Source organism: Humulus lupulus, chromosome 4, assembly GCF_963169125.1.
Source record: "Humulus lupulus chromosome 4, drHumLupu1.1, whole genome shotgun sequence".
In the NCBI taxonomy this organism is placed as follows: Eukaryota; Viridiplantae; Streptophyta; class Magnoliopsida; order Rosales; family Cannabaceae; genus Humulus; species Humulus lupulus.
Window position 1 is genome coordinate 9,103,876 of NC_084796.1, and position 12,039 is coordinate 9,115,914.

Sequence of the window (12,039 nt, forward strand, 5' to 3'; positions counted from 1 at the left end):
TGTGTGCTGTCGCATTGGATGCGAATAACCACATTTATCCAATTGCATTCGCGATTGTTGACAGTGAGAATCATGCTTCTTGGAAGTATTTCATGATGAAATTGAAGGAAGCCATTGGAGTTGTTGATAATCTGTCTTTTGTTTCAGACAGGCATGCTAGCATTATTCATGCTCTTGAGTTGGTCTTCCCTGATGCCTACCACGGCGCATGCTACCATCACATAAGTATGAATGTAATCGCTAAGTTCAAGACCGATCACTGTCACAAGGAGATGTATAATGCGGCATATGCATTTCGGAAGTCAAAATTTCACAGGTTCTTCAATAATATAAAGCAAATGGATCCTGCCATAGCTCAATATCTCGAGGGTATTGGCTTCGATAAGTGGACTCGTGTATACTTTCCTGGGAATCGATACAATGTAATGACAAGCAACTACGCTGAAAGTTTCAACAACAAAACCAGAGACGCAAGAACCTTCCCAGTCACTACTTTTGTGGAATTCATTCGTTTCACAATTCAGTCATGGTTTGCCGCGCGTCGTGAGGAGGTAGAGAAGTGCACATCGAAATTAGCAACAACATATGAGAAAGATGTCTCAGGCATTGCGGATGATGCAAGGTACTTGAAAGTCCATCCTCTTGGACAGTTTGAATTTCATGTGGTAGACCCAGAAGGTGATGGTGAGGTGAATTTGATGACCAAATCATGCTCTTGTGGTCAGTTTCAAATAATGGGTTACCCTTGTGTTCATGGTGTGGCTGCGGCCATGTTGCGCAATGTCAACATTTACTCACTGTGTTCACCATATTACACTACTGAGATGTGGAGGGAGTCTTACAAAGAAACAATTTACCCAACTGGCAATGAGGATGATTGGGAAGTTCCCGAGAACATAGAGAAAATGCAAGTTGGGGTTCCCGTTGAAAAACAACCAGTTGGTCGACCGAAGAAGAATAAGGTGGGAAGAAGGAAGACAAACCGCACTCCATCGAATGGAGAAATCATTCCCAGTCATCGCAAGTGTAGCATGTGTGGTGGTCTTGGCCACAACAGGGCTACATGCAAAGCTAGGCTTTAAACTTTTTTTTCCCATTTGAACTTGTTGTATTAATAAACTCTTTTTATTTGATTTTTCTGAAAAGTTATGTTTATGGCAAAGCTAGGCTTTAAACTCTTTTTTCCCATTTGAACTTGTTGTATTAATAAACTCTTTTTATGAAGGTAACAAATTTTGATAATTCAATAACAGTTCGATATAGCTTGATATTAGCTCGATAACAGCCCATGAAAATTATAAAAAAATGTGAACAACAAACTGTACATGTAAAGACCTTGTATATATACAATCATCAAGGTAACAAATTTTGATACCACAAGTCTGTGGTCCACTTGTTCCTGAACACCTCCATATTTTCATCGCAGATAGCTTCCAATGGAAGACCGACCATTAGATGCTCAATATACTTGATAGCATACACACCACAATCCCCACTGTAAAAAAATATATATATATTAAGTGCACATTACTATAAATTTAGTTAGAAACAAAATTAGTATGAAGATGATGTTTGTTACCTTCTCTTTGACTGAGGGAGCTCGTGTTTCTGTTTGCGACGCAATGTGAACTGATGCGGCCTATTTCCTGCTGATGGAATCTTCAACATCAAGCTATCAGTAAACAGTTTACTCTGCATTAACAGAGAAGGTAGCATAAAGCACCATGGACTCATAATATCCTCAAGCTTTGCGTCACTAATCACCGAGTTGTCTGAATCGTAAACAGTCAGAGTCCAACTAGAAATGGAAGCCTCAATGGCAAACCAATGTTGTTGTCCATAGTTCTGGCACCAATATACATCCTCAACTCCTCCCCAAGATGCCAGAAACTGCTGCTCGATGCCGGTCAACATGGACATAATGTCAGCATCCCAATAATACTTTGTTTTGTCGGCTGTTTTCTTGAACTGATCATATCGGGCAGGTATCACTTGTGAGAAATAACTGTTCATCACAACTGCATTCTGTCGATATATATTGGGAAAATACTTGCGACGCATACGAAGCATGTGTTCTGCCGCATCAATATGCTGCAAAAGAGAGTACGATAAAAAAATTAGCAAAAACCATCATAAAATGCTGATGTCGAGCTCCATCGAGCTCACATCGAACTCATATCGAGCCAGTATGAAACAGTAAAAAAACAAACTACTTTAACATCCCTATCGAACTACCATCGAACTACTATCGAGCTCACATCGAGCCAGTCTGAAACAGTAAAAATAACCTACTTTAACATCCCTATCGAACTACCTATCGAGCCATCATGAAATAGTAAAGACAACCTATTTTAACATCCCTATCGAACTCCCTATCGAGCTCACATCGAGCCACTTTGTTAAGGGAATTTTCACTATCGAACTCATATCGAACTCACATCGAGCTTTTAACATCCCTATCGAACTACTATCGAACTAATATCGAGCTCACATCGAGCCACTCTAAAACAGTAAAAAAAACAATCTATTTTAACATCCCTATCGAACTACCTATCGAGCTCCATCGAGCTCACATCGAGCCACTCTGAAACAGTAAAGAACAACCCCTATTTTAACATCCATGTCGAACTACTATCGAACTCATATCGAGCTCACATCGAGCCAGTATGAAACAGTAAAAATAACCTACTTTAACATCCCTATCGAACTACCTATCGAGCTCACATCGAGCCATCATGAAATAGTAAAGACAACCTATTTTAACATCCCTATCGAACTCCCTATCGAGCTCCATCGAGCTCACATCGAGCCACTTTGTTAAGGGAATTTTCACTATCGAACTCATATCGAACTCACATCGAGCTTTTAACATCCCTATCGAACTAATATCGAGCTCACATCGAGCCACTCTAAAACAGTAAAAAAACAATCTATTTTAACATCCCTATCGAACTACCTATCGAGCTCCATCGAGCTTACATCGAGCCACTCTGAAATAGTAAAGAACAACCCCTATTTTAACATCCATGTCGAACTACTATCGAACTCCTATCGAGCTCACATCGAGTCAGTAAAAATAAAACATGTAAAATTGAAAACAGTCCATAATTAGGTATAAATTGCTTACCCCATCATTGAGCCACGACTGGGGTGTCTTCAACGTCAGAAACCATGCTGGACCGTGACTCTCAGTCTTTACATCCCGCGGGGTCTTGTTGGGCATGTCTCCAAGAAGCCACTTGCACATTGTCCTATACTGTTTGGGATCTGGCTTCTTGAGAGGGTCCAGCACATGTGTAGCCTCTTGTGTAGCCTCGTCTGCTGGTGCAGCTGCAGCAGTGCGAGGTCTTTTCCTCGTGGGATCCGTATAGTCCTCAAACCAATCTGGCTTGCGTCTTTGGCGTCTAGCCCTCTGAAACTGAACCCCAGCAACATCCTCAGGGTTGACAATAACGACTCCCGGAGTCTCAGCATCTGGTGTCACAATGATGGTAGGGGGCGTCGTTGGATCATCAACATAGTCTAGCGGAAGATCCAATGACTCTGACTCTGAATCTTCATTGGACCCCCTCGGTTTCTCCTTAACAAATGTCAGGATCTGACTGAGTACGTCCAAGATCACTGACTGGTTCTTCAAGAGGGTCTCCTGTCGACCCTCGACTCTGTCCAACCGCTCAATCAAGTCGGCCAGCTCAGGGGCTGAGGCTGAGGCTGGTGGTGGGGTTGGTGTTGGGGCTGACACTGAGGCTGGGGCTGATGTTGGGGCACAGGTTGATGCTGGGGCTGAGGCTGGGGCTGATGTTGGGGCACAGGTTGAGGCTGGGGCTGAGGCTGGGGGAATAGGAGGGGTGGGACCTGCAACCTCCTCCCCCGGGGCAGCATCAACAAATATCTTGGCTGCCTCGGCAGCCTGAGAAACTTTCTCTGCCATTTTCTCAAAAGTCGCATCCTCCTCCTCATCAGTCTCCGAGGGATCCTGGCCAAGCCCAGGATAAAGGGGAAGATCTCCCTCAGTCAAAGACAAGTAATAGTCTTTTTCTGCTGGCCGAGGCTTCAACATCGGAAGAACAATTAACTGCAAACAACATAAAACATTTGGTTAACTCAAATAATGATAAAATATAAGCATATAGATAAAAAAAAAACAACATAACTTACATTCTTCTTCAATAATATCGGTGCGATGACGGACTTGGTGAAATCCTTGTTCTTCCGATGCGACCAGCTAAGCATCCTCGGGAACATGTTTCCCGAGCTCACAACAAGCTCCACCGCAAGCTGTTGGATAGCCTCATATGCCCAGTACTGTAAGGCGGGGGCATAACCATACATACTGTATTTGGACTCTTGCTGCACCTTGGCATCCTTCTTGGCATCATAGTTGGCCTTTTGCTTCACCATGTCCTTCTTACAAGAATGCAATAGCCTCCTATAAGAGTACTTCCCCCATGGATAGCTGAAGAAGTACTCTACATTCTCAACAATTTTTAGAATATCTCGCCAAATGTGCAGTTTTCCCTCAATGGCATTCAGAACCCCCTCAACAAACAGACATAGACCAAGCTTGTACACATCTTCCACAACCGTACAAGTCTTGAAAGCATGGTCCACCTGTGACAGCTTTACTTTCTCAGCATCGTTGAAATACTCCTTTATCAACCGATCGCTGAGATTACGCCCTTCCAACTCTTCTGGTGACGGGAAGGCACTGAAATCCAACCCCGTCACCAGGGCAAACTCTCCCATGCCGAATCTACAAGACTTCGACCCCAAGAAAAAATGCACCTCATCTTCGTTGTTGCTGGCGATTTTCCTCAGCAACAGTTGATGCACCAAGACTCCGGAGAAATTAAACTCCGAAGCCAAAAAGAATTGCTTAAAAGGGGATTCCTTAGCCCTTTCAAGCAGCCCGAGCTCCAAAAACCTGGTCTTGATGTGATTTAAAGTACTACTACCCCGATATGTCACTCGACCAGGAAAGTGATCACTGAACGGAACAAGCAACTTAGGCATCTGTAACAACACATGAAAAAAAATTTGTAAGAAAACAGAATAAAAAAAATTTCAAAAAAACACTGAAATAAGTTGTCATCGAGCTTTATCGATCTCTATCGAGCTATCATCGAGCTGAAACATACCCTATCGAGCACTATCGAAAAACTATCGAGTTCCATCGAGAAATATCAACAACCTAAATTTATCGAGCCTATCGAGCCAGCATCGAGCCTATCGAGCCAGCATCGAGCCTATCGAGCTAAGAAAAATCTGTCTGTCTAGATAAATAACCATCGAGCTACAGTCTAGTCTCATATCGAACCATTATCGAACCTATCGAGCTATGAAAAATCTGTCTGTCTAGATAAATAACCATCGAGCTACAGTCTAGTCTCATATCGAACCATTATCGAACCTATCGAGCCCTTGTAATATAATACAACATATCCTACCGAGCTCTTATCGAGCTCCTATCGAGCTCATGTCGAGCTCATATCGAGCCATAATCGATCCATCATCGAACTGTTCAAACTACCTTATCGAGCCTACTATCGAACCATAATCGAACCTATCGAGCCACTGGTTCAAACCCAGAAAAAATTTCCCACAAAATCGGACAACCCATTCCACAAATCACAGATTCAACAACGATATAAAGCAAATATGGACTTGGGTTCAAGATTTTACCTTAGTTTTTTAAACTTTGAAGGAAATATGCTCCGTGGGTCTCGGGTTTGACAGAAAAATGGGAGTTTGCAGTGGGCTCGAGATCGCCGGAGAAATGGGAGAAGGTGGGGGCTCGACGGAGAAGGTGGGAGCTCGACGGAGATGCGGGCTTGACGGCTCGACGGAGATGGCGGCTCGACGGCTCGACGGAGGTGGGGGTTCGATGGTTTTTGGGGGATTTTTGTGAGACTGAAAGAGAGAGAAACCGAGACTGAGAGAGAGAAGGCTGAGATTGAATGGGAAGGGTATTTTCGGTAGGAGGGAAAAGCTTAGCATTAATTTGAAAATATTATTAATGTTGGGATTTTTTGGTAATATTAGGTATTATTAGAGATAAAAAGTGAAATTTCCCTTTCATAAACTTTATACATATATATACATTGATGTATTTATTATGAATTATTTTTTAGTCATTTAATTTAACATTTTATTGGATGCCAAAATGAATTGAGTTACTAAGGCCAAGATAATATAATATTTCTTTGAAAATGTTTCAACAACTTATGGTATTTTTATTGTTGGTACTGAAAATATATACACGAGTATAAATTATTTATGTTAAAGAATATCGTCTATTATCTATCATCTAAAAAAAACATAACTACAAATATGCTTATTATAAAGTAACATATAATCTTACGACTCTTTGAGTCATTTTTCTCTCTTGTATGAATACCTGTAGAATTCATCACCTTATACCTTGTGTCCTTTATTCTTTTTAATCTTAAAATAATCTTAAAAGCACATGTTAATTTCAATAAATTGTCTTAGTAATAATTAATTATCTAATAATTATAATAATAAATCAATTATATAAAATTGACATTTATCTTCAAGATTTTTTATTGCATGTTCATTGTTTTGATATTTTGAATTCAAAATCAAAATATCTTATTCAATTAAAAATATCAATATATATACCTACTATTTATTTGACAAAGAATATTATTAATTAAATTAATAAATATATTTATTTAAAAAAATGGATGATTCCAAAATGCAAACCATCATCATTTATAAATTTCTCACCCTAAATATATAAAAAAAATTATATAATAAACAAAAAAAAACTTTTTCAAAATATATATAATTCATATTCCTTTTTGATATTTTTTAAAAATTTCTTATATAAAATTATTATAAAAAAACAAAAATATCTATCTAATTTATAAAAAAAAAAGTGGAACTTTTTAAATTTTATGATTATTAACTAATAATTAAAGATAAAAAAATTTCAATATAATGTGAATTCCAATTTAATTAGATATTTAACTAACTAACTATTTAATAAAATAATTTTTCTTATTATTTTATTTAACATGATTTTCATACGTTTTCAATTTTTTTTTATTCTACTGTATTTTGTCACCACCATCTATTTTAACATAACCATAAACTTATGAAAATATTAAGATAAAAAAAATTAATTTATTACATTTTTCTAATTTATGGCTATTAATTAATTAAGGGAGAAATTCTATCTATTTTCTAATTTTTTTTAATTATAATATATGTTAATTAAAATATGTATAATAATAAATAATATATATTCATATTTTTAACTTTTTCACAAAACATAGAGTTTAAAAGTTTATTTTTAAAAATAAAGCGTCCAAATAGTTATATCAATTTTATTATTTTTCTATTTTTTATTCATTTTAAATAATAATAATATTAATTAAATAAATTAGAACTCCTAATAGCTTGGACGGCAATAACATCAATCTGTCTTCAGTAACTCTTTTTTTAATATTTATTAATAACTAAATTTCTAATAATTGTTATAATAATCAGCCATATATAAATTTACATCTATCTTGAAGATTTTCCAATTAATGATAATTTTTTATTGTTTCATATTTCAAATTCAAAATTTAAAATATTTTAATTTATTTATAAATTACTAATTTTTTAATAATTATAATAATAAATAATCATATATAATTGACATTTATTTCAAAATTCTCCATCCGTATTTATCTTTTTATTATTTTGACATTTCAAATTTAAAATAAAAATATTTTTATTTATATTTAAATAAAATATTTAGAAATAAATATTTTATTAATAATTATAATAATAAATGAATCATACATAAATTGACATTTATCTTCAAGATTTATTGTTTTGATATTTCAAATTTAAAACCAAAATATCTTAACAATGAAAAATATCAACATATATACATGTGATATTAATTTGATTAAGAACACTATTAATTAAATTAATAAAAATATTTATTTAAAAAAATGAATGATTGTGTAAAAGGTCACGATTTATAAATTTTCTACTCTGAAAATATAAAAATCTTAAAAAATTTATATAATAAACAAAAAAACAACACAAATCATATGAAATAATACTAATATTATATAAAAGCACACGTACAACAACAAGTAATTTGAATTTTATTTTTGACACTTTATTTATTCAGAATTTCTCGAAAACTTGCAGGAAGCTCGCTATATAATGAACATTATTAGGAAAAAAACACGATCAAGACATCCTTACGTTTCCATATAAGGCGTATGTTGTACGGGTATAGTGAAAATGAATCATTTACACACAATCTCCAAAAATATTCAAAAATATATATTTTTTAACATTACAAAAAACTGCGCAGAGCGTAGCTATGTTTTATAGTTAATGTATAATGTTTATGGTTACTTCTTCTTCTTAAATATCCCACATTAATATAACAAGGCTATTATAAAATAAAGTATAAAGATTTGTGCATTGTTGAAATATCTTATGAAATCCCAAATATTGAGGAATTTCATTGGGATAACAATAGAGATATTGTGGATATGGTATAGACTGATATAGTTTGATTTTAAAAAAAAAAAATTATTTATGCTGTATTTTTTATATTGGGGAGAAGAAGAACAATAATATGGAACAAGAACACTTTATATGGAAAGAAATATAGGAGAAATAAAATATCTACCATGGAAAATCTGTTTGGTAGTGAAAGATATTGCACTAATTTAAAATTCCCATCAATTAGCCCACTCATTTTCCTCTCCAATTTGGACATAAATATATTTTGGTGAATCCCACTTAATTTTTTTTCCACCCTCTTTTCTCACCTACCAATCATATATATTCTTAAAAACTTCGAAGTTGAACCTTCCAATCAATGCAAATGCAAGTACAATTCTCTCACTGGTTCCAAAGATTTTTCTACTGTGCATAGCTTGTGTCATTAGCACAACCAACTTCTCTATTCATTTTCATGAATCATGAGCTCTCCCAACTTCTTGTGAATCTGCTGAATACAAAAGATGTGTCTTCTCTCCCATGCCAATTGCCAAATTTACTTGCATGATATTTTTAGCTTAACTCAACTGCCACAAGGCCATCTTCTTCTGTATGAAAAATTGTCTTATTTTGAATTATTAGCATATTATATTTTGTTGATTATTTAAACAAGACTAGTTTTAATTCAAGTTATGCTTTGTTTTCTTAAATAATTATATATTAATATTAGTAGAGTAGGTAAAAGATTTCATTCTTTTTCTTCAGTAAAGATGAACCACACCAATTACAATACTCCCTTTTCTCTTTGGACTCCATCAGTCTTTGGACTCAAACAAAAAGAAAAGACATTTTTTTCAACTTCTATAATATTTTTTTGTTTGTTTGTTTTAAATTAATATATTATATTAATTAGTTTAAATTCCTAAACAACTTTCTCACCACAAGATTAAAAATCAATGATCAAGTTTGTAGGAGGCATGGTTCCCTGTATTAGAGTCCTTCCCTCTCATGACATAAAACAGAATTAGTTTGTAGTAGAGCACAGCTTTTGGCTGCTTGTAGCAGAGCACAGCTTGATTTTATCCCACATCCATGTTGTCAACCAAATTCAAATAAAAAGCATAGTAGAAAGCAACATGAATAGGATCAATTTTCCTTCTTTTCATTTTCCATTTCACTAAGATCACATACTGTATATACTTAAAGTAGATACTAGTCATGCCTACTACACACTACCTGAGTAGACTGCAAGATCCTAAAATACAAAACAAAAGTGAGATCTAAAGCAAAACAAGAGGGCCTGTTTTCTACATTCAAACCTTAATTCTCCACTTATGAGCAGTCCTGGGACCGGTAACGATGCCTTCATAATACCGAGAATCAAGTTTGTGTTTGTTCCATGCCTTGATGAAATCTGTGAACAAATCATGTGCAGCCTCCGACGACAAATCTGAAAAGAAAATCTTCTTCTCATCTTTCAGCCAAGTGGAAAACTCATTGTTCTTGGAGAAGTAGTCATCTTTGGTCAGTTCCTTGAATTCATAATTCTGTAAGATGAAAGAAACAAACTTTCCATCAAGAATTCGATGTTCACGCAGCCAACTTGGAATGTTTTAGCAATAAAATTATAGCTTGGTCATAGTTCACTTGTCAAATTTCCCAGACCATAACATAATTAATTTGATCGTTTATACTGTAGTAGATTAGGATTCAGAGCTTATGTACTAAATATAAACCAAACACTACTAACATGAGCATAAAAACCTTCACATCTTAACATTTCTGATGCTAATCTAGATCTCTAGTCTAGTGAACAAACCAAAAATTCAAGATTCATTCTCATTTCTAATGGTTTTCCACATTTAATAATTAGACACAGTATGTCAAGTTTTGAATTTAAGAGAATGACCAAAATAGCTGTTATATGCTTCCGCTTTCTAGTTTCAAAGAGAGATAAGTACCTAAAAGAACTCCCAATAATTGGACAAGTTTGAACAATTGAACTCTTACTTGATTTAACTCATTTCTTATCACTAGCTGAATCAAAATCAAAATCTCTTTTTTGGTTGAGCGAAGCAAACACGAGCTTGACACATAACCAACCCTATTGGGAAAATCAAAATTAAAATCTCAAAAATAAAGTACAATCGAGTTCATTCCCATTAATCTATCATACCAATATAAAGGCAGATAAATCTATGTAACATGTAAATCTATTAAGTATCAAAATAAGAATATTACCGTATGATCACCTTTCCCTTGTTTATCTTTGTGCTTATCCTTCGATTTCTTTTCTGAGAAATAACCCAAAAATTAAAATCAACACTCTATTACTGCAAATTCAAATAAAAAAAAAGACAAGTAATAGTTACCTTTATCAGAATGGCGTTTATGGCTTTTCTTGTCTTTAAGCTTCTCTTTCTTATCACTGCTACTCTTTCTACTTTTCCTTTCATCATCTTCCACTGATTTATGCCTCTTCCTTCTTCCCTCATCTGAAATTTAGAATTTAAAAGAATTAAGGAACCCTAAAAATTGAAACTTTTAACGTGAAGGCCACCAAAACTTCATGTTAGGTAGCTGAAAATATATGGGAAAGAAGAGAGAAAAATGCTGAAAGGGAATCAAATGCCAATATTCATGGGGATTTATCCTCAGTGAAAATCCCTGATAACATTCGATGCCATCATGTTTTTCTTTAAAATATATATTAAATTAGATAGCAAATCATTCTAATGAAACATGACTCAAGTATTATATCAAGCTTTCTCTAGATAATTGTCCTGAAAACCCCAAAAATACAAAACCCAATACGACCAAAATCAACGGTAACGCGGAAGGAAGACGGTGTTGTTTTTCTTCCAGGTATGAAGACGAGTCTTAACAAAAAATTAAAAAAAAAAAATTCTACAATTTTGATTACCAAACTAAGAAAATACAAAAAGAATAGAGCTCTGAAAAACCTAGAAAGTATACCTTGGGAAGGTGAAGGAGAAGAACTTCTCTTCCGACTGGTCTTCTGCTTCTTCTCAGATTTTCTTTCGCTTCCCATTTTTTTTTTTTTACAAATTCGAGGAACTTTTCCCTTTATTTTTCTTTTAAATAGATTTCTGTTTAAAATTTGAGAAGTCCCACATTGCTTACGGATAATTTTCAATTAAAGTATTTATTTAGACTTCAGCACAGACATACCATCTTGCCACAAGGTGAATTGAGTGGGCTCAATTCTATTAAGAATTGAGCTGAGGCCCAGGAAAGCTCCGGAGACGAGTGAAATTCGAAGTCTCGTAGCACTCCCAGTAGATAAGAGCTAAATTGTTTAATTTTTGGTTAAAATTTGTCTATATATATAAGTAGTGAAATCCTATTCAGTTATAAATATTTTATTATTTTTATAAACTTAATATTATTATATTTAATTATTTTACTATTATATTTAATTATTTTATTAAAACTTAGAAATAAAATAAAAAAATGTATGTTTTAGGAAGGTATTTTAAATGAAGTATTTATTGGAAGTGCTCTCACATCTTGTTTAGTTGGGATATCGTGGCCAAA

At 34.5% G+C, this 12,039-nt stretch overlaps 1 protein-coding gene across 1 annotated transcript; it reads right to left on the reverse strand.

Annotated features, from left to right (window-relative positions):
• Window positions 1-9,622: 9,622 nt before the first annotated feature.
• LOC133829919 (style cell-cycle inhibitor 1-A) lies at window positions 9,623-11,628 on the reverse strand. The gene is made up of 4 exons (XM_062259760.1): window positions 11,458-11,628; window positions 10,854-10,976; window positions 10,723-10,775; window positions 9,623-10,028 (listed from the first exon to the last, which is right to left on the reverse strand). Exons 1-4 carry the CDS (start codon window positions 11,531-11,533, stop codon window positions 9,795-9,797), a joined length of 486 nt encoding a protein of 161 aa, XP_062115744.1. The 5' UTR covers window positions 11,534-11,628; the 3' UTR covers window positions 9,623-9,794.
• Window positions 11,629-12,039: the final 411 nt, after the last annotated feature.